The 21,533-nt window shown below is 27.7% G+C and overlaps 2 protein-coding genes and 1 long non-coding RNA gene across 12 annotated transcripts; 2 read left to right on the top strand and 1 right to left on the bottom strand.

Moving 5' to 3' along the window:
- The first annotated feature begins 1,800 nt into the window (after nt 1-1,800).
- Nucleotides 1,801-12,646, top strand: LOC145189059 (bifunctional heparan sulfate N-deacetylase/N-sulfotransferase 3-like). Its single transcript, XM_090087307.1, has 10 exons — nt 1,801-3,062; nt 3,237-3,479; nt 3,587-3,772; nt 4,110-4,238; nt 5,224-5,409; nt 6,658-6,905; nt 10,339-10,513; nt 11,074-11,259; nt 11,842-11,948; nt 12,021-12,646. Exons 1-10 carry the CDS (start codon nt 1,962-1,964, stop codon nt 12,253-12,255), a joined length of 2,796 nt encoding a protein of 931 aa, XP_089943433.1. The 5' UTR covers nt 1,801-1,961; the 3' UTR covers nt 12,256-12,646.
- A 91-nt stretch (nt 12,647-12,737) lies between these two features.
- Nucleotides 12,738-18,377, bottom strand: LOC149888675 (uncharacterized). Of its 9 annotated transcripts, none has more exons than XM_090087312.1 (12): nt 17,702-18,116; nt 17,047-17,082; nt 16,747-16,770; nt 16,508-16,531; nt 16,409-16,432; nt 16,182-16,205; nt 16,069-16,092; nt 15,957-15,980; nt 15,844-15,867; nt 15,736-15,759; nt 15,624-15,647; nt 12,738-13,119 (listed from the first exon to the last, which is right to left on the bottom strand). In XM_090087312.1, the coding sequence occupies exons 1-12, from the start codon at nt 17,745-17,747 to the stop codon at nt 12,959-12,961; spliced, it is 459 nt and encodes a 152-aa protein (XP_089943438.1). In that variant the 5' UTR covers nt 17,748-18,116; the 3' UTR covers nt 12,738-12,958. The 9 variants fall into 9 exon arrangements, 8 of the variants coding, with proteins under 8 accessions (XP_089943438.1, XP_089943439.1, XP_089943440.1 ...); XM_090087315.1 differs by lacking the exon at nt 12,738-13,119 and adding an exon at nt 14,515-15,255 and having other exon boundaries at nt 17,702-18,377; XM_090087313.1 differs by lacking the exon at nt 15,736-15,759 and having other exon boundaries at nt 17,702-18,114.
- On the top strand, nt 13,881-20,089 carry LOC149888674 (uncharacterized). 2 transcript variants are annotated; one of them, XR_016452473.1, is made up of 4 exons: nt 13,881-14,072; nt 18,837-18,907; nt 19,019-19,201; nt 19,322-19,446. It is a non-coding gene; the product is annotated as an uncharacterized LOC149888674 (long non-coding RNA). The 2 variants fall into 2 exon arrangements; XR_016452472.1 differs by lacking the exons at nt 13,881-14,072; nt 18,837-18,907 and adding exons at nt 19,468-19,509; nt 19,760-20,089 and having other exon boundaries at nt 18,928-19,201; nt 19,322-19,392.
- Nucleotides 20,090-21,533: the final 1,444 nt, after the last annotated feature.

Below are 21,533 nucleotides of genomic sequence, written 5' to 3'. Positions count from 1 at the left end.
TGTTTACATTTCAGTTATTTTAATAAAATCTAAAGAGTTTTTGTAGAGAACCATTAAAAGCTTTTATTTTAATTGTTAGTTTTTTTTAACAACTGTTTTAATGGTTTAGGATTAGATGCATTCCTTGGAGTATCTGCCCCACAGCTGGGGCAAGATGTCTTCTTGCACAGTTATTAACTTTTTTTATTTTAAAGTTTATCACCAGTAATAAAGTAGTTATTTTATCTTACCAATGTCTTCTCTTAAAAGTAAACTTTGATATTAAAAAGAAAAAACACTAGAAAATGTAAAAGTATTTTTTATTTACGATAAAGTTTTGTTAAGGGGGGCATCTTGCCCCACCCAACCCTAACTGTTAGAAGATTTAATAAACAATGTGTAAAATCAGTAAAATCATTAAACTAACCTTAGTTAATTTGTTAACTTAATATAACTGTTATTTTAATCAAAGAAAACCAAACCGCTGGTCTCATCTCTAATGAACTTTAAAACAGATTAGCAAGTAAGTCAGTTTACAATTGTTTTCAATCAAAAGAAAACATTTTATCGGCCAATAACAGAAAGCACTCTCGTAAATTAAAACCAAGTTTTAGCTTCGTTTACTCTATTGAAAAATTTCAGTTTTAATTGAAATGCTAGATTTGTCGAAAATATGATGCAAATTGGACATACGGTTATTAAGATAAAATGGGCGAGAGATCAAAATTTGAAATTTTGAGAAAAACATATTTAAATATCATATTCACAATTTTTTTTTCCACAGATAAGTTTTTCATGCTTTTTTGATGATGGCTGATTTTAATATTCTGCAAATGTTAAATCTTGAAAAGTGTATATACCAGGTTTTTTATTGCTTCAAAGAAAAAGTTTGCTGCTTTTCTTCCAATCTTAAAATTTTTAATAGCATTGTTAACCCCTAACTATATCTGTGTGATGACTAACGAATGAGAGTTGAAGGCCTATACCTGGATTGTAAATCTTAAAATAGCTTTACCGGCTCACATCGACACAAAACAATGAAGGGCACCAAACATATACAATGACCATAATGCTTTTTTCTCAGAAAAACATTCTGAAAGATTAAACCGGAATGTAAACATAAAAAGAAACAAGTCAAAAGGGGAAAATGTCAGAACAAAAAATAGAAGAACTGAAAAATTGCTGAAAGAAAAAAAGAAAAAGAAATTTAATAACAATTCAAACAAAAGTTCTGCTTAAAACATTTCGGCGTTTAGCATTTTTCTTTTGACTCATTACTACAAATAAAATCTGCTTAAGTAAAAAATTTTATTCTTCACTTTATAGATGGTTTTACATTATCTGGAAATAAAATGAGAACAAGTTACACGTAAGAACATGATGCCGATCTGTTTCATTTTTCCAAACCATCTTCGGGCAATAGAAGAATTGTCGTTATTTGCCAAATTTTTATCGCGGTCATTATTACCGCTGGGTTTTAAGCGTGCAATTAATCTTCTTAATTTTTGATAGCTGCGTTTTTAAATCTTCGAAAGCAAAAATTCTGCATAATTATGCCACGTGTGGCAATCCTTAGAAAAAAAATTGCGAAGCAAAAAATTTTTATGAATCAGTTCATAAATATTTCTTGTCTGTAAAACACTTTCATGATTTTTTAAAGACCCATAAAGTATTTAAAAAAGTAAAATTTACTTGGATGTGAAATTTTACCAGTATTTCAGATTAAAAATAGTTTTTAAACGTCTTTACCCGCCTAAATGTTTAATTAAAACAAATTTCGTGTTCTATTGTGTATACGGAACCAATTATCCAAATGTAATTCAATTAGGCTCATCTGAAAATGCGAGCCTTGTTTGAATTATCACAAAAAATTGAGCAGCGTGTGAATTCAAAATTTTTTTTCTAGATAAGAGATCTCAGTATGCCTTGCTGTATGAAAGGCTATAAATTATTTTAATCAATGAACTTTTAAAAGCACCAAAATGTGCATGAGATTCTTTGCTCAACATGTTAGTATCATGCGATGTTTATATCCAAAAACAAGGAAAAGATTCGTTTGTGTTTTGCTAACGTTTTTGCTACTTCTTTTTATTTCAAATATCTATGTTAGAAATCCTTCGTTTATGAGAGAGATAAATTCTAATTTCAAGGAGAATCAGTTTTCCACAGTGGAGTTACTTGAAAGCCCGTTTTATTCTCGCTCAAAATCAGTGCCAAAGAAAATTATGCCTGTAATGCATCAGTATCAGGACGCAGATTTCATACCAGAGATTGTCCCCTCTGTACTTATCTTTACTACTGATTACTATAATAAAGATAAAGCTTCAATAAAGCTTCTAAAATTTATCTTAAACTCACTTAAGATAAGTTTTTATTTTGTGACATGGAATCGACCAGAAGATAACTTCCTTGTTCTTCCTCGCTTGCAAGACAAGTTTGGAAATGCTCGTTATCACACATTTATATTTACTAATCATCTTTTATATGATGAACTTGATCTATGGACTCGAAATATAATAAATGAGCACTGTAAAACTTTTAAAGTTGGTATTATAGTTTTTGCAGATGCTATTCAAGCAAATGCTTATGGAATAAGTGAGTTTTATCAACTAAGGTCAATACCAGTGTCTATAAAATCTGGTGCAATGAAACTATACGATTTTGAAATAGCTTGTAGTTCAATCTATAAAATAGTAAAGCCAGGAAATGTTTTACCAGGCTGGTCTGATAAAAAACACCATTCAATATTTTTAACTGATGACCCATCCTTTGAACCAATGGCTTACTGGAAGTTTTCACCAAGTCATCCCAGAGAAGATTTGGATGACGATCTTTATAAGAATGGTACTGGCTATAAAGTTATTTCAATGCTCTTTGATAAAGGGACCAATGATGGAATTCAAAAAATTTTGTTTGGAACCTCTTTTGACAACACTTGGCTGCATCAACTAATTCTTGTTGACTCCCTAATGACTCTATCCAATGGTGTGCTTGGATTTGGGGTAGAAAGATTTATACAAGTTGACATTGATGATGTTTTTGTTGGAGCAACTGGCCAAAAGTTAGTAAAAAGTGATATAGAGGTATTATATTGGCTTTATTTAAGCAATAAACCTTTAGCCTGTTAAAGTAAAAAACTAATCTGATAACATTCTCAATAGTTAAGTTTTCTTAACAATTTAAAACCATTTAAATATAAGAAATCTTTGAAATTTCAAAACAATTTAAATATGTTTTAATAATTTTGCTATTTTTAGGCACTTGTTGAGGCCCAGAAATACTTCTCTGTGCACATCCCAGGCTTCTATTTTAACTTGGGATATTCATCAAAGTTTTTTAATAACTCAAATATGACATCAGAAAGAGAGGGTGATGAACTTCTTTTAAAAAGTGCTCATAATTTTCGCTGGTTTTGTCATACATATGCTCATCTAAAACCACACCAATATTCCAAGAAAAGATTAGTTCATGACTTTCAGATAAACAAAAAGTTTGCTGTTGTATGAGTCATAAATTTTAAAATATTTTTGTTTTTCTTGTTCTTACTACCTGCTTGAGGTTTGAGAACATTTTTTTAACAATATTTACTTATCTTTATTTTATTTAGGATCATGGCATAACAGTTGATCCAAATTATTCTGTTGCACCTCATCATTCTGGTGTTTATCCTGTACACACACCTCTCTACCATGCTTGGAAAGAAGTTTGGGATATTAAGGCCACATCAACTGAGAGCTATCCTACTCTATATCCTGCATGGAGAAGAGCAGGATTTATACATGAAGATATAATGGTATGCCTAGTTTACTGGATTATAGATCTGTTAACTAACATTTATGACCATAAATGGAACAAACCTTTTCAGTTGCAAAGTGTTTGTGTTACTTTTTTACTAGATTATTGAGCTATTTTTTTACTAGTTTTCATTAGATAATAGATCTGTTATCTAAACATAATGACCAAGAATGGAACTAGGGTTCACAGTATCGAGTAATGTACATATCTCATCATCTTTTATCATTTATCTCATCTCATTTATCGTTTATTTCACTCCTTGCGTATATCACTTATAAATTGTATTACTTATATGAATAGGCAGTAAATTTTAAAATATGTTAAATATTATCAAGGTTCTTCCTCGACAGACATGTGGTCTCTTTACAAAGACACTTCACAATGCTGTGTATCCTAAAGGGCCAAACTGGCTTTCAGAAAGTGCTCATGGTGGAGAGTTATTTTGGAGTATAGTCTTCAATCCAGTAAGTTATTTTAAGATCATTAACAGTGTTGTAGACTAAAATATACAAGCTAATTTAGTGGCATTAAATTTTTACATAAATTTTAAATAAATTTTTCATGTAAAAAATTATAAATTAAATATATGAAAGTTAACATTTGTTTTTAGTCATTTGCTAGATAAGTTTATGGTTCTACATATCTGATAAAATACAGTAGAATGATTATGTATATAATAATCTTATAATGTAATAATGTTAAAATACAGTGGAACTTGTGAATTCTTTGGCAATGAAGAATTATTTTAGAAATACATAAGTTTTGAGTTAAGATTCTCTTTTTAAAACATTTAGTTTAGATATTTTAGGTATATATAGAGAGCATGTAAATAACATTTTATGAATAATTTTTTTTGCTCAAATTGAGTTTGCCAGTTTCTACTTCACTATTCATAACCTTTTATTTTCATTAGTTGTGCTTAATTTAACTTTTAAAAGAGTTGTGGTCATTTTAAGTAATAGAATATGTTAATGGTGATATATAAAAAGCTACTAATGACAACTATGGTAATGATTAAAAAACCATTAACTTTTTTCTTTTTTTTTTTTTTTTTTCCACCTTATTTTGTTGTAATTACCAGATAATTTACAACATGATGATGAACAACATGATGATGAACAACATGATGATAAACAAAAGGATGTTAAATCAATACAAAACTTTTAACTGCCTTTAAACTACCTTTATTCCATTTTGTTTACTTTTTGCTTGTGTTGTATAGTTGATGTGTTTCATACTTTTATTATCATCTGGACTGAAGCAAATTTTCAATGAAAAAAAAACTTTGATAATAATTTTAATAAAATAATTTTAAGTTTTTTACTGATTGATTACTAAATAACTTTAAGATTAAATAACTTACTGATTGATTACAAAATGATTAAAATTGCTTTGATAAAAGTTATAGTTTGTATAAATTTCTTTAATAAAAGTTTGTATAAATTTTAGGTTACAGTCTTCATGACACATGCATGTAATTATGGTTTTAAAGAGCGACTTGCCATACAGTTGTTTACAAATGTAACTAATTTCATTGAAAAGTGGACAAATATTAAACTATTAAGTGACAAACCAGTTGAGTTAGCTAAACGCTATTTTGATCTATTTCCAAGACAGGCTGAACCTCTATGGACTGTAAGTTTTATTCAAATGTATGTGTGTGTTTGTAATCATGTGCTAAAATTCCTGAAATTGCTTATTTTTCAAAAATGATGTAGTTATGAATTAAATTTGTAAGCTTAAATAGGTGATTGGACGAAGCTGCTACAGTTTTTCAATGATGTGATGATAACTTTGTTTCAGTTTTAAAATGACCCAGTTGTAAATTTCCCTGTGTCAAGATCATTACAAGCATTGTTCTAGAATCCCTTTTTTTTTTTTTTTTATAAGCTTACATCCAAGTGCAAAAAAGCACCACCAAAGCAACTAAAGTTTCCAGTAAAGTATTTGTTGTTTCAGAAATATTTCCTTGCAAATTTTTTGTGATGTTACTCAATATCTTTTAGGAACAATGCACTTGATTTTAAATATCTAATGTGCAAGTTTGATATCAGTTCAACAACAACAACAACAAAAAAATCAAAAATAGTCATCACACAACAATGCATAAAAGAAGAGGCTTTCTTTAAAATGTCTTTAAAGCACTAAGTTGAGTAAAGGCAGCCAAAGAAACCATGGCTGAATACTAGACAGAAACGTGCAAGCTTAACCTTCTGCAAGTCTGTCAAATTTGAAAATAGTTTGAAATGTTAAAGAGTAATCTTTATTGTTGAAATAAGTATCAAAGTTGACAGCAGAAAAAAACTAAACTTGCTATCATAGAATGCCTGGTGAAAATTGACTGAATTGTAGAATAAGAAAGGAAGCTGGTCATTAAAAAAGTCTCAAAAGAGATTGGAGGAATTGAAGTTGGTCTAAAGAGAAATGGTCTTTACTAAAATACTGCAAAAAAAAAATTAGTTTAGATATTTTTTGCATAAAATTAATTTTTTGTAGTATTTTAATTCATTCTTTACTATTAACTTTATGTTTTAGTCTTTTAAGAAAAAAATTTAATGTCCAAACATTTATCTAAGTTCTTAAGGTAATTGATAAAAATTAAAACACAAAAAAACTGAAGAATTTCAACTCATAGCATTCTAACCTTTAGCTTCTGAAGCTCATCAACTTCTAGATTCTTCTGCTCAAGGCTCAAACCTAGATTTGAGGCTTGTGTCTTTCAGGGCAGATACATTTATTACTAATGTCCCTAAAACATATTTCTAATTTATTTACTTGTTAATATTCTTCTTGTTAATTTTTTTTTTTAGTGTTTGATTATAAATTTAAAAATTCTCAATTTTTCCTGGAAATTACTATTTAAGATGTTTAACTTTATTTTAGGACCCATGTGTTGACAAGCGTCATCAAAAGATATGGGCAGGAACTGTAAAATACTGCAAAGGAGAGGGATCCCGTATATCTCGACTTCCTGATTTTTTAATAATTGGTCCTCAGAAAACTGGTACAACAGCTCTATACAAGTTTCTAAGTTTACAAGAGGATGTGCTGAAACATAACCGCTTGAGTAACAACTCTTTTGAAGAGATACAGTTTTTCAATCGAAACAATTATGCTCTGGGCCTGGATTGGTTAGATTTAAGACTCCTTTTGTTTCTTTTGTTGTTTTGTTTCTTTGTTTACTTTTAGCTTTGACTTTTTATCATTTATTGCCATTAAATTATTAACTTGATATGAGTTTGTAATGTCTAAAACTTTTAATGGATTTTACAATAAAGAATAAAAGATTTCTTTTTTTTAATACAAAAAATATTAATTTGCAAGAGGACAAACTGAAATCCGTGTTAATTTTAAAAAATAGTTTTCAGTTCATTAGTCCTTTTTATATATGACAAAGTAAGAAAATTATTTTAAAAGACTACACATTCTCTTACATCAAGAGAATTTTTTAATAATCAATACTTAACAAAGAAACCATTAAGGGCCACAAAGTGACATAATTTAATTTTTGACTTTTTTTATATTTTATTTGTTTAATTGTTATAATGTCATTTTTCTCTAAAGATTATCAACTACTTGCTGGAAGAAAAAGAAAAAAACTTATGCAAAAAAAAAAACAGTTTTTCAATATCAATTATTAAGTTTCCTCTTTTGAATTTATAACTTTACTCAGGAACTAAATAAAATCAAGATTTTATTGTGCTTACCTTTGTGAGATATTTTTTCTAAATGCACATACCAATATGAGGCATAAAAATTTCCCAAAAATTGAAATTCTCCTTTGGGTATTTGAAAAAAAGAGTTTTATTGTAGAAATTTAAAAGCATCATTTTTTCCTAAGCGTAGATTAAACTAGAATATACTGAAATATATATAATATGAGTATAGTCTTTAACCTTTTCAGTATTTATTGCCTGCTATAAGTCCTGATTCTGCTCAAAAGTGAAATAATACTCATCAATCATGTATTTTTTGTATTTATGTATTCTTTGAGTATTTTGATATAAGTAATTGCAATTATTGTGAGTTCGCTTCTTAGTTTTCAGTTTGCCTTTGTTTTTTTTTTAATCACTGCTGAGCTCCATCAAGATTTTGATGCAACCTACCTTCATGAAACACCATCACAGTGGCTGAACATGGTTCTTTAGGCACTGGATGTTGTTTTCTGGCAAATCAATCACTTCCCTTGTCTCTTTCATGTCCAGAATCCTTTTCAGTATACCTGACTATGTCAGATGTGATATTTTAGCTACAAAATGGATTTGTCAAATAAAAATCATAAATTTGTTTTCTTTCTTTTTTCTTGCTTCAACTTTGCTGGTTGTTTATTGAACACCCTTTTTAGTTGCCATAGAATCTTTAAAAAAACAATAAAAAATTAAAAAATAAGTTAATTAGAAATATTTTTTTGATAATTAACAGGTGGTTTACTAAAAATTTAGGCTGACTTTCAAGGGCAATTACTCCATTTGTTTTTAAGCTAGAGATTAGATAAAAGTATTATTGAATTTAGTTTTTAGTTTTTATTTATTTCATATAGATTTATCTTCAATCAGTCAGCTTCTTCAGATTCAGCCAACTCTAAGACGAGTTGATCCAAAAAGTGAAAATACAAGGTCAAGGTCAATTTTTTTCAGACAAAATTTTATTCTAGTTTGTAGTTGCTTCACATCTTTTCTTTGCCTTCATACAAAATCGATGTCATGGGTTTCATAGAAGTTGGTCATGGTTTTTGCATAGTGTAATGATGCCAGATCTGGCCAAAATATGTAATCTCCCCTTGATATCTTGATCCTCTTCATAAATGGCTTTGTTGACTGTGAGATCACTGAAGACAGAAAATTGCTCAAAAATTTTTTTGTCAGAATTGGCCAGATAGATGAACACATTGGGTTCAAACTTGTATTTTTTGCAATATTTAACACTCGGCTGAGTCTTGTCTCTGTCACTGGAGTATTAGGTGATATTTCTCTTGACTTGTCAAGGAATGTCCAATTTTCCTGGAAAATCATTATAAAGATGATTAATGCCAGTCTTGGTTTACTATTTCTGGCTCTCTTGTTGATCAATAATCTCATGTTTTGTATAAGTTTTGATGTCAGTGACATTCAATTTTTTTGACATTGTACTTGGCAAGAGTTTTAAAGATATGTGAATGAGTACATCTAAATTTTTGACCAGCTTACCTCATCAAAACTTGGTCACTGTGGTCAAACATGGTTTTAAGACACTTGATAATCTTGGGGGTCATGATTTTGGCCACAAGACCACCTCCTTGCACTCTTTTGTGTCCAGAATTTTTCTCAGCATGTTCAATTATATCATAGATAGTGCTTCTTGGAAGTTGTTCAGTATTGAAGTGATCTACTGTGAACTTTTTACCTTGCAATTTGTTAATCAAATAGAACTTGTAAATTTGTTCTCTTATCTCTTCTTGCTTAAACACCTTTTTTTTTTTTAAAGTTTTGATAATTATCTATAAACAAGTTATTTAACTTACAGAGAATTAAATGAGTTTTAAAGTGGATATAAACATGAAGAAAAAAAATAATTTAGCTTGTGGTATTTAAAAGTTAGGTAAAGTCAGTCTGGATTTTTAGAAACTACCCTTATTTTATATATTGGTAAACTAGCTTTTATGACAGAAGACAATTTTTTCTCTCTTTTGTTTCTACATTTATGACTGATTCCAGGACCTTTTGGTTGATAGCAGTTAGAATACATATTAATATCTTTTTTCTTAATGCTCTCTAACTGCTACACTTCAAAAAGTTGTTTAACAGGAATGTTAGGTTTAACACTTATACATGTGGAAGTAGGTCAGGTACTTTCACAATCAAGCACATAAAGGTTTTTGTCTTCACAAAAATTTTTGAACTAAATTTATTTATTTGAACTTCTAAATTTAAAACCTAAATGTTTTTTTTTTAAAGTTTTAAAAGATTAGATTTTAAATAAATTGCTGCATTTCTATGTTGATCTATGTGTTGACCATAGGTCATGATGAAATTAAGATATTTTTAGAGTTCTTGTTTTCTTGCAATTTTTGGTAAGAATCACATCTGTGTAGGCTAAATCATTTAAATCATCTGTTTTGTAATCAGGTCAACCCTGTTTTCTGATCTGGTTAGGTTTTATTATCTTTATTAGTGTTATGTTTATTATCTTCTATTAGTGTATTGCAGGCACTGTTTGGTTCTTGCAATAATCAACAAGGAAACAAAATAACAGGTAGAAAATACACCAATGTAGGACAATAAAAGAAGATATTGCAGAAAATCACATTATCTGCATTGATTTCAAAGATTTTTGCTTTGATTTCCCCAATGATGAATTTTGATTTTAGCCTCAAATGCCTTTTGAAATGCAAATTAAATGCATCACAATTTTATAAACACATTTTGAGTTTTATAAAAAACTTTTGTGTTTCTGTAGAATTATAGAATTGAATAGTTATGTTTAATTTAAGCACTATATATTTATTTAATATTGTACTTATTCCAACTGAATTAGTTTGATTAAGTATAAAATTAAATAAGTAAATGTATAATATATTTTTATCAGGTATTTGGACTTTTTTCCTGATGAGGATAAGCTTCCTGGAATATTGTATTTTGAAAAATCTGCAAATTATTTTGATTCCTTAAAATCTCCTCTACGTGCTTATTCTCTCATTCCAAATGCCAAGCTCATTGTCATACTGACTGATCCAAGAGAAAGAGCCTACTCGTGGTACCAGGTATCAATGATCATTATTTTTTAAATAAATTTTGCATATAAACTTCAAAACAATTTTAAAATCTAAATTAACTGTTAAGCATACTCTTTACATGAAAGATGCACAGAAAACAGGGAATGTGAGTTTTTTGGGTTTTTAGATTACATATATAGTACACAGCATATTCTAACTTCTTCATTTAACAGTATTTCAATAATTTAAAATATTCTTTCTTAAGATCAAACTGTAGCCTATATAATAAGTGAAAAAGGGAAACTTTTACAAATTAAATTTGAGTTTTTTCAAAATTTCAAAAATTGGTTTTTCATTTCAACCTTTATATTTGGCTTTTAAAAGAATGTTAAGAATGTCATTTACAAAAAAAATTTTAAAAGTTTATAAAAAATTGTGAAAATGTCAGTAAAAATCCAGAAATTTTTTTCAAAATTGTTGAAATAACAAGCATAGTGTTCTTATGGTAAAAATAAACTCATTTAATGATAGTATGCACACTAACATTAAGAAATTGTTACTGCTTTCATCTTATGGCAGAAATAAACTGTTTTAACTTTCTTTTGTAGCATATGCTCAGTAAAAGAGACGTCATCACACAAAATTTTACTTTTTATGAGGTTGTCACTGGAGTGATAAACAATAACAGTGAAATAAATGAAACTCTATTTTCATTACTTCGTGGTAAGTGTTTGATTCCAGGAAGATATGCTGAGAGTTTGGAGCGTTGGTTGCAATATTACTCTCCAGATCAGGTAAGTTTGCTTTATAAACCTTGATGAAAATTTTTTTTTTAGTACAATACTCATAATTTTATGAATAATCTACATAAAAATGTTCATGATAATTTATCATAATTGCTTTTTGTAGCAGAACCCTTTGTTTAATGTCTCTCTCTTTTTTAATTTAAAATTTAAATTACTCATGATTGATAATCACTTTTTTGCATCAATCAGGGATTCAGACTATCTTTGATCTCATTTGAGGATTTTTATAAAGAGTTGTCTGATTTAAAAATTTAAGGGGTATTTTTGAGATTCAAATTAGATGAAAATAAAAGTAAATTACATGCAGTTGGATAATAAGGTGAGGTGCGCTTTAGATGCAGTTTGAATAAGCAAGAATGCTTTAGAGGAAGAGTGCTTGATATTATAGTTTTAAATTTAGAATGCATGATGAGTATATTTGTGAGTAGTACCTATGGTATGCAGGTTGAATGAGAGTTTTGGAAGGGACAGTAGTGAAATGTTTTATTAAATCTATATTTTCTTGTTAATACTGAAATAAACTTTTTTTTTAATTTAATTTTTGATTATTTGCTACTCTTCCTCCTTTAGATCTATATTATGGATGGATGGAAATTACGTCACAAGCCCCATGTAGCGATGAGAGAGTTAACACCCTTTCTAAACATCTCTCATTTTCCTTTTGAGCGATTGATAAAGTAATCTTCTAATATAATTTCATTCGTTTTTTTTTAGTTTTCCAATTTGAATTGTTTTTTATTTTTACATAGATGGAGTAGCCAAAAGCGCTTCTACTGTCCAGTAAATAGCTCAGGGCTGTTAGATTGTCTCGGCAAAGGAAAAGGGCGGCTCTATCCTGATATGAGCGAAGACGCCTTTCAATTTCTCACTGATTATTACAGAATACCTAACTTACGACTCGTAGAGCTTTTGAAAAAATACAGAAAAACTCTTCCAATTTTTCTCACTGATAATTATGATAATTATGACCACTCAAAGATTTAATTATGGTACCGCTCAAAGATTTGAGTAAAATATTTAAAATGTCAAAAATGAAAACAAATCTCAAGCAGTTAGCATATTATATTTTTTCGTTTTTCTTGACAATTTTTTTTTTCAATAAAAAAAAAATACCATTTTGTTTCTCGACTGAGTGATATATTTATAAATGTAAATACAGTGTTTTTTACCTGACCCGTTTTATATAATGTTTATATCTGATAATTATATAATAAGGCGTGATAAAGTATGTTTATGGTGAGATATTATAAGCTATATATATTCTATACATATGTATCATAATACATAAACGAGTGTACAATACACAAGTGTATACTTTTTCTTATATAATCCTGTAAATATTTATTTATATACCTGAATGAAAATAGATTTTTAACATGTCTTTTTTGTTGAAAGATCGCTTTTATAAAAGTTCGCTATTAAGTTTAGGGTACATGCTTTTTAAGCTCTTTTAAAATATTGATACGTTTGAGAAAGAATCTAAAATTTGTTTATAAAAAAAAGTTACAAGATTTTAGGAAAAAGAACAAATTTACATTTTAAAGTAAAACAGTGCAACGAATCCGACAAAAATCGCGTTGGTATTTGCAGCATTATTACGTTCATAGTGAAACAAAACTTAACGGTATAGTTCGTTTATAAAAGTTTTTTTTTAGAAGTTCAGCAATAAAAATCAGCAGACAAATCTTTACTGTATCATCAAACTTGCAACCAAACCTGCGAATAAAATTGTTGCAAAGCATGCTTGTGCCTCGAATGAATCACTTGAAGCTTTGGTATCAGGTTCAGGTTCAGGTTGGGCATCCACCGCTCGCACTTCAAGTCGGTGTTTAACGGGACGCACAATATCTATACATAGACATAATGTTAAAAGGAACACCGCTGAAATCTTCATTTTCTCTCCACAAAATTTTTAAACTATATCCTTTTCTCGTTTTGCCACTTGAACTTATTGAATTTCTACTTTTTCGTTAGTGAACTAAGTGTCGTTTCTAAGCACAACATGATTACTAATTAATACGAATTCACTATGAACATCTAAATATTAAATGAGCCGTTTTATTATTCAGATCATTTTTGGTCAAACTTATTAACACTAAACTGCCTTACACTTGTGTGTATCAAATTCGTTGTTCGGTATCAATGCTAGACAAATAATCCTAATTTTAACAATTGTAATTTTCGATTTATATAAGTTTTAAGAACTCAAGCATTTTTGTTGAAAGAGTTTTAACCGAAAACTAAATTTTAAAATTGTTAAAAATAAAAATTTCAAAATACTATTATGGACTTTGGTGGATAGTTCAAGATTTTATCAAATTCCCTTGACAACCACTATGATTTAATTGTTTTAGTAAATAATTTTAGTAGGATAATCTTTTAGTAAATAGTAGTACACTCTAAAAACAATCCGTTAGAAAAAGTAACGGATTGCGTGTCTCCGTTAAATTAACGAAGTAATTCGTTTCCAAAAACAACAAAATTAACGGAATAAAGTTAAGAAATTACGTTGTCTTCGAAATTCCATTAATTCAACGAATTAAATAATAAAATCCGTTGGAAAAAAAAAATTTTTTTTAAAATGGTTTCCGAAAAAAGTTATAAAGTGCTTCCTCTGTAGATTATATTTTTCATCATTACATATCCTTTTTTCTCATTTTCGAAATTTACATGAAGTCAAATGCACTTTTTATAAATGCAACAGAGTTTTCATTAGTTTCATAAAGTTAAGAAAACATTATGAAAGCCAGCAGTCAACAATAATTCCTGATGAGATCAAGCTGCAAGTTCAACTACCACTAGTTAGTTTCATTTTATTTTGTTCAAGTGTATGTATGTATATATGTGTGTGTCTATATATATATATATACTATTATTGTTATTATATAAACTAAATAATTAGCTTGGTTTATATCACATTACTTAAAGTTTCACGCAATAGCGATCATCAGATGTTATAAAAACCTGGTAGATTTTCATCAAAAATATAATATATGTTTATTAAATAAAATCTTTTAACTGCATGCATTCAAATATTTAAAATGCGTGTAGAAAAAACTTTACGGCTGAAAATTTTTGCAATTTTTTTTTTTTTTTTCTTTCTTGATTTAATTTTTTTTCTTTTTTTCAGATTTAAATTTTTATAACATCTGATGATCGCTATTGCGTGAAACTTTAAGTAATGTAATATAAACCAAGCTAATTATTTAGTTTATATAATAACAATAATAGTATATTCGCTCTACTTATTCTACGCTGTATTGAGTACTCTTACTGGAAATATTAACATAATTTCTACAATACTATATATATACGTGGACTGATTTTTTTAAATTATTCAAATACTAGAATGTTATATATCATTAGAAAGCCCTCAAATACAGTATTTCAAAGGTGAAAAAATTACGAAAATCGGACAATTCTATAAAAAGTTATGACGTTTTTAGTAGCAAATTTTCGATATATGGGTTTCTTGATAAAACTGTGGTCAAAAAATTTTTTTTTTTTACATAAATTGTTATAACTTTATCAATTCTTATTCAAAAATCTATAACTTGGTATCAAAAAATAGGTGTAAAAATGGACTTTAATTTTAAACTTTTTTCTAGGTAAATGGCGCATCAAGGGCTCCAGAGGGAGTGCTAATCCATCACTAACACCTCACAAAAAAACACTTTTTCTCCATAAAAGAGTGTTTTTTTTATGAAACTGATAATATTTATGAATAACATGTTGGTATTATTTTATTCTACATCACTAGCGAGTATAACAGGTCAATCTTAAAGTTGGGTGTTAGGTTGTGGGTAAGGTTTAACACACCCTATCAAAATTTCATTCTTTTAAATATTGTAATATTTACTAAAATGAGTAAATTATAAAAAAAAAATATAATACTTTAATTCTTTGAAAAATAGTAACTAGTGGTGTATAAAATTGCCTTTTTTGGAGGGGGCATATGCCGCCCCTCCCCCTGCCGCCATAAACCTGAAAAAAAAATTTAATAACAATTTTCACAAAAAATGTTAAAATGCTGTCTTAAACAGAGAGAAAGCAAATAAACAGCTCTAAAAGCAAATAAATAATAATTATATTAGTAACAAATGGCATTATGTAACACTTAATACAAATTTTTTACTTGTTAAAGTTTATCTAAATGTATAAAATTATTGACTAATAAATCACTGAAAGGTAAACAAATTTTTAATAAGAGTAAAAATTTTAATATTGCTAGTGATTTTCCTTTTATGAGAATTCAAATGAGAGCACAATATAAATGTATTAAACAGTGTATGTTAATAGAAATAATAAAAATTTGATAACCATTCAGATACATTTTTAATACATAAATTTACCAGCAGAAGGTTGAGCAGGTGGAACTAAAGGTATAAAAAGTTGTCATTTAAAGATATTGCAATTGCTGAGAAATGCGCACACATATTAAAAAGTAATAGTTTTTTGACATACCAGTTATTGCAGATGAACATGAAACTAAGATTAAAAAGTTGTAATAAGAAAAATTGCAATTGATAAAAAATGCATGCACAATTAGAAGGTAAAATTTTTAAAACTCACCAATCGTAGAATATGTACACGGTCCTAAGGTTAAAAAGTTGTAATAAAAAATTAATACAGCAAATGATGAATAATGGATACGCATATTAACAAGTAATATTATTTAGACATACCACTTGATGTAGAGGACGATGAAGCTAAGGTAAAAAAAGTTTAAAAAAGAAAAATATAGCAATTGATAAAAAAAGGCATACACAAATAGAAAGTAAAAATTTTAAAACTTACCAATCGTACCAGATGAAGATGGTCCTAAGGTTAAAAAGTTGTAATAAAAAATTAATATAGCAAATGATGACAAATGGATACACATATTAAAAAGTAATATTATTTAGACATACCACTTGATGCAGAGGACAATGAAACTAAGGTAAAAAAGTTGTAATAAAAAACAAATATTGCAATTGATGAAAAAATGATTACAGATATTAGAAAGTAAAGTATTTAAAATATATCAATAGTAGCAGATGAGGATGTTCCTGAGGTTAATAAGTTTTAATAGAAAATAAATATTGCAATTGTTGAGAAATGCATACACATATTAAAAAGTAATAGTTTTTAAAGTTACCACTTGTTGTAGTTAAAGTTGGAACTAAGGTTAAAAGATTGTTATAAAAAACAAATGTTGTATTTGATAAGGAATGCATAACAGGTTTTTAGAACTTACCAACTGTAACAGATGAAGATGGTTCTAAAGTTAAAAAAGGAGTAAGACACCGCATAAAAAAAAAAAACAGAAGTTTAGCATTAAATATATTCACAGAATAGAAATTACTGGTTTTCAAAATTACTAACTATAGCAAGTAATGAAAGGAGAATTAAACAAAATATGAGTTAAATCTAGACACACATGTTTAAACGTTTGTTATTATGATTCATAACAAAAGTTATAATATACAAACTTACCAATGGTAGACCTTGTCGATTCAACTAAAGGTAACAAAAAAATTGTACAAGAAAAAATAACACCTTGTAATTGTCAATAGTAAGTTCAAAAAATAACAATTAAAAAATTAAAATATAAAGATTATATGTAAATAAACAAGAAGCTAACATTCAGAATGGGTATATACTTATGTAAACAATAAACATATATAATGTACATCAATAAAAAAAGGTATAGACAATAATAATTATATCTTATATTTAAAAAAAAACCTTAGAAACATTGAGTTAATGGAAAAATGTTATGGGAACTATACTTACAAAATCTCAAGAAATCGTCAATAATAGTGCTATGATCTAAACAAGAAGCAAATATTAGACATGTTTGTATAAATATTTATTTAATATTTAAAGGATGAAGTAGTATACAACAGGAAAATGATAAAAGAAGATGAATGTAATTTTTATATCATTTTTCAACTAAACACTAAAAAATATGTTTGTTAAGAAGAAATCAATATAAATTTAATTTGTAGACTTCTATAGAAATTAGAAGGAAAGAAGCAAATTATACATCTCATAAAATAATTTATTCTTAACAAAGTATTTGTTATTACACAAATAAGTATTATTAATACTTATTTGCGTGTTAACAAATTTTTATACTTATATGGTGTTTTAATGAATCTGTGAAATGATACTTTTATCTATCAATAAAATCAAAGCAGTTTTAATCTAATATTATTACATTTATGTATTACTAATACATTTTTAATAATCCATATTTAATAATACAGTTTTAATCTAATAATATTAGATTAAAACTGGTTTGATTTTTAATTATTTAACTATTTTTAAAACAATAACATAAATGTAAAAACCATATTATTTTTGTTTATCTTAGTAAGATAATCTTAAGTATAAAGTCTTTAAAAATAGTTAGCAATAATATAATTATGAAAAAAAAATTGCTTACTATCTGGTAAAGAATCTATATATTTTTGAACCTCTTTATTTTCCATTTTTACTGTTATCTAATAACCAAAATAATAAGAAAAAAAAATGTTTTTCTAAGAACTGGCCCCCCTATCCGCCCCCGTATTTTTATAGTTCGCTGTTACCGAAAAAAAATTCATAAAAACAGAAATAAGGTACCAAAAGTGCTGTTCTTAGTTATATATCTGCTCCCATTTTTTTTTGGCTGAAATTTGGCAGGCAAAAAGAAAATACATGTAGAAAATAGAATAAATAATAAAAAAAGCGGGCTCAACATTTCTTCGATACGAAATTAATGTGAGAACATCGACTAAATTTTCATGGAAAATTGTAAGCAAAAAAATTCATAAAAAAGTTAAGCAACCATATTTTTAAAAAATATAAGAATCAAGCTTGACCTTTCTTCTTTCAAAAAATCTTCTATGTTTATATGTGTTTCTATAAAGAAATACCTCAAAAAAACGTTTGCCTAAGGCTACCTAAAAAAAGTGGTATTTATAGAATAACACATAGTAAACTATCTGCTCCCATTTTTTTTTCGTTGAAAATTGGCATGTGCTTAGAAATTGCATGTAGAAAGTTAAATCAATAATAAAAAAAGCGGGCTCGACATTTCTTCTACTATAAATTAATGTGAGAACATACACTATATTTTCAGGACCATAAAAATTAGTAACCATACATTAAAAGCCACATAAAAATTAAGATTAACCCTTCTTCTTTTAGAAAAATATCTAGGTTTATATATGTTTCTAAAAAAAAAACACCACAAAAAAACGTTTGTCTGACGCTACCTAAAAAAAAGTGAAAAAAACGTGGAACAAAATTTTAGCACAAAAATCGGCTCCGTGAAACGCGATTTCCGCGTACCTAATATATAAAACAGACAACTAAACATGGAATAAATTCCATTACATATCAGGGTATCCTTTCTTGGAACACCCTTTCGTACACCCTAAAAACAGATTTTATCCTTAGATCCAAGAATCTGTTCTTAACGTCACTCCATCATTTTTACCAAAAAAGTTGTTTTTTTTATAATCATTTAACTATAAAAAAATATATAGATGTGTTATAATTTTTAATATTTGTATTATTATCTTATATGTTTTTAGCTTTAATATGTAGTTTAAGCAAGTTAAGGACTTACATGGACATCAGCTTACAATGGCTTAATCATGTTCAAGTATTACAGTTATTTGTTCCTTGTTATTGTATTTTTTTAAAAATAAATTTGTCAGTTACATCAGACAAATATTGTAAAAAATGAGTTGTTAACAATATTTTTTGTTTACAGGATCTTTAAATCACATTTACATTGTAGATAAAAGGTTTGTTGCAATAAGTTTAATTTGCCAGCTTTTTTGTAGTTACACAGTTTTAGTGTAAACTAAATGGTGAGTTACACAATTATCTTTATATGGCTTGTTTAAATCCTTATAACTTGCTATTTTAGAAACATGGTACGCAATATCACGCTGTAAGTTTAAATTAGTTGTAAAATTAAAAATTAGATTTTGATTTGCATTTCTTTTGATGGGGATATTTATTTCGGTTAGGTACAACTAAGTTTATGTATGCCTTGTTTATATTCGTTTAGAATTTACTACTTAGACACGAGGGATGTGGTATCAAATTGAAATTCTGATATTGTTATTTGCATCTCTTTTGGTGAGCTTATTTATTTTTGTTTTAATTAATCGTTATTTAAGTTGGAGACCTTTTTTTCTACTTTTTTCCTGACAGGTTTTGAAGTATGTAGAAATTATAGAACCTTTCAGTTATCAGGTAAGATTATCTTTTTTTACACATTTTTATTAAAGATATTATTTAGTTGTTGCATCGAACTTTATCTTTAGAAAATGGTATCGGAAATAAAAAAAGTAAAAAAATTTCTATTATCAATTTATAAATCAGGAATTAGCAATAGCAATATTTCTTAAAGGTACTTTGTAAAATTTTATTTTCATTTCATACTATTTATATAATTTAGGTTCCATATTTTCTTTATTGTATTTTATGTTATATTTACCTTTAGGAATTGACAACACGTTGCTGGAATTGAAGCGTGAAACATGTACTAAGAACAGCAGCGTTAAAACCTAAAACCTAGTTTGTTAACAATTGGTTTAGTTTAAACATCTATTGTGCATATGGGTGTGTGTGTTTTATACAGATGTTTTATAACCTCAAATATAATGACTATTAAAAATATATTTAAAAACTATTTTGATTGTAATTAAAAGTTTGTGTACTGAATTACATTATTACAAATATTTGATTAGTTTTCAATGTCCAGTTAAAGAGTTTTTGAAGCTTGCTAACAAATTGAGCACTATATTTCTCCCAACCATGGTAGTTTGTATAATTAGTACTGCTTGTATTAGATGGGTGGTAATTATTACATTTATAATGGTAAGAACCAATATGTATTAAGAATATCATAATGAAATAATCCATATTTTAAAAAATGTAAGGATTACTTTGTTATCAAATTACAATACTATGTGGCTTAATTCTTCTTTAATTATAATGGAGTGATTTTAACTGATTATTCCCTACAAGAACGTTATTTTAACTGAATAAAAACAGCGGATAATTTGATGCACTAACGTAATAACTCCTTTATTTAAAAGGATTGTTTAATCGGAAAAATATCAACGGACTTCAATCCGTTAAAACTTTAATCTGTTAACTTAACGGAAAAGCCGTTGGTGCAATAGCGACGGATTGATCTGTTACCCAATTCGTTGTATACAACAGATTTTTTTTTAGAGTGTACAGTATTGTGCAAATTAATTGCATCATGCATTTTTTTTTCTTTTTACTTGTTTATTCTACGTTTTCTATAATTTAACTTTGAGTATTAGAAGGTTAAATAAATTTTAAAAAAGTAAATAAACAAAGATGGACATTACACCAAGAAAAAGATTGAAAATATTAGCTTTACTTTAATATTCTGACAAAGCCAGCGGTCGCAGTTTGTTCGTGGTTGTGCCTATACGACCCAGACACATTGAACAATATGCCAAGCATCCAGAAAAGAAGATGTTTTGTGTTGTTTCTCTGCTTTTGGACCAGGAGGACTCTACCCAGTTACTGGCATGATGAACTATGACACTTACATTGAGGTTCTGCAAACATTTAATTCCAGAGATGTTAAAGTGTTTCCAAATGGAAACGGAATATTACAGCAGGATTTAGCCACATTTCATACATCCAAAAAAGTTAAAAAATTCATGGTAAAAAAATAATATTAGAGCACTTAAATGGCCTGGCAACTCCTCAGATCTTAATCCAATTGAGAATCTCCGGGCATTTGTAAAAAAAAGATTGCGAAAATATGAATGCATAACTAAAACTAAGCTTACCACCAATATCCTTCAGATTTGGTTTGAAGACACAGAAATCCAAAACATTTGTAATAATTTGTTAGATTCCATGCCAAATTGTATGCAAAGTCATAGCAGCACGAGGAGGGACATAAAATATTAGTGTACGAGTTTTTATTTTATTAGAGTTACAAAACCTTAAAATTTCCTGGATTTTTATTACTTTTGACTTTGATGCAATTAATTTGTACAAGACTGTAGCATAATCTTTTAGTAGATAGTAGTCGTCAAATCTTTATTACTCAATCAGCCGAGCAGTGAAATCTTATTTGAAAACATTTTCATCAGATAGTGAATAAAAATCTATCGATCTAAGGAGTTGTCAATTGTCAGTGTGTGAGAAACATGTTTCACTAAATAAGTTTTATATCTGATGATTTTTATTAGTAATTCTTTGTCAAATTATTACTATGAGAATTA

Source organism: Hydra viridissima, unplaced genomic scaffold (assembly GCF_058129835.1).
Source record: "Hydra viridissima isolate aposymbiotic clone 2 unplaced genomic scaffold, HvirCarnegie_v1 scaffold_5, whole genome shotgun sequence".
NCBI lineage: Eukaryota > Metazoa > Cnidaria > Hydrozoa > Anthoathecata > Hydridae > Hydra > Hydra viridissima.
This window is presented reverse-complemented; position numbering and strand designations above follow the sequence as displayed.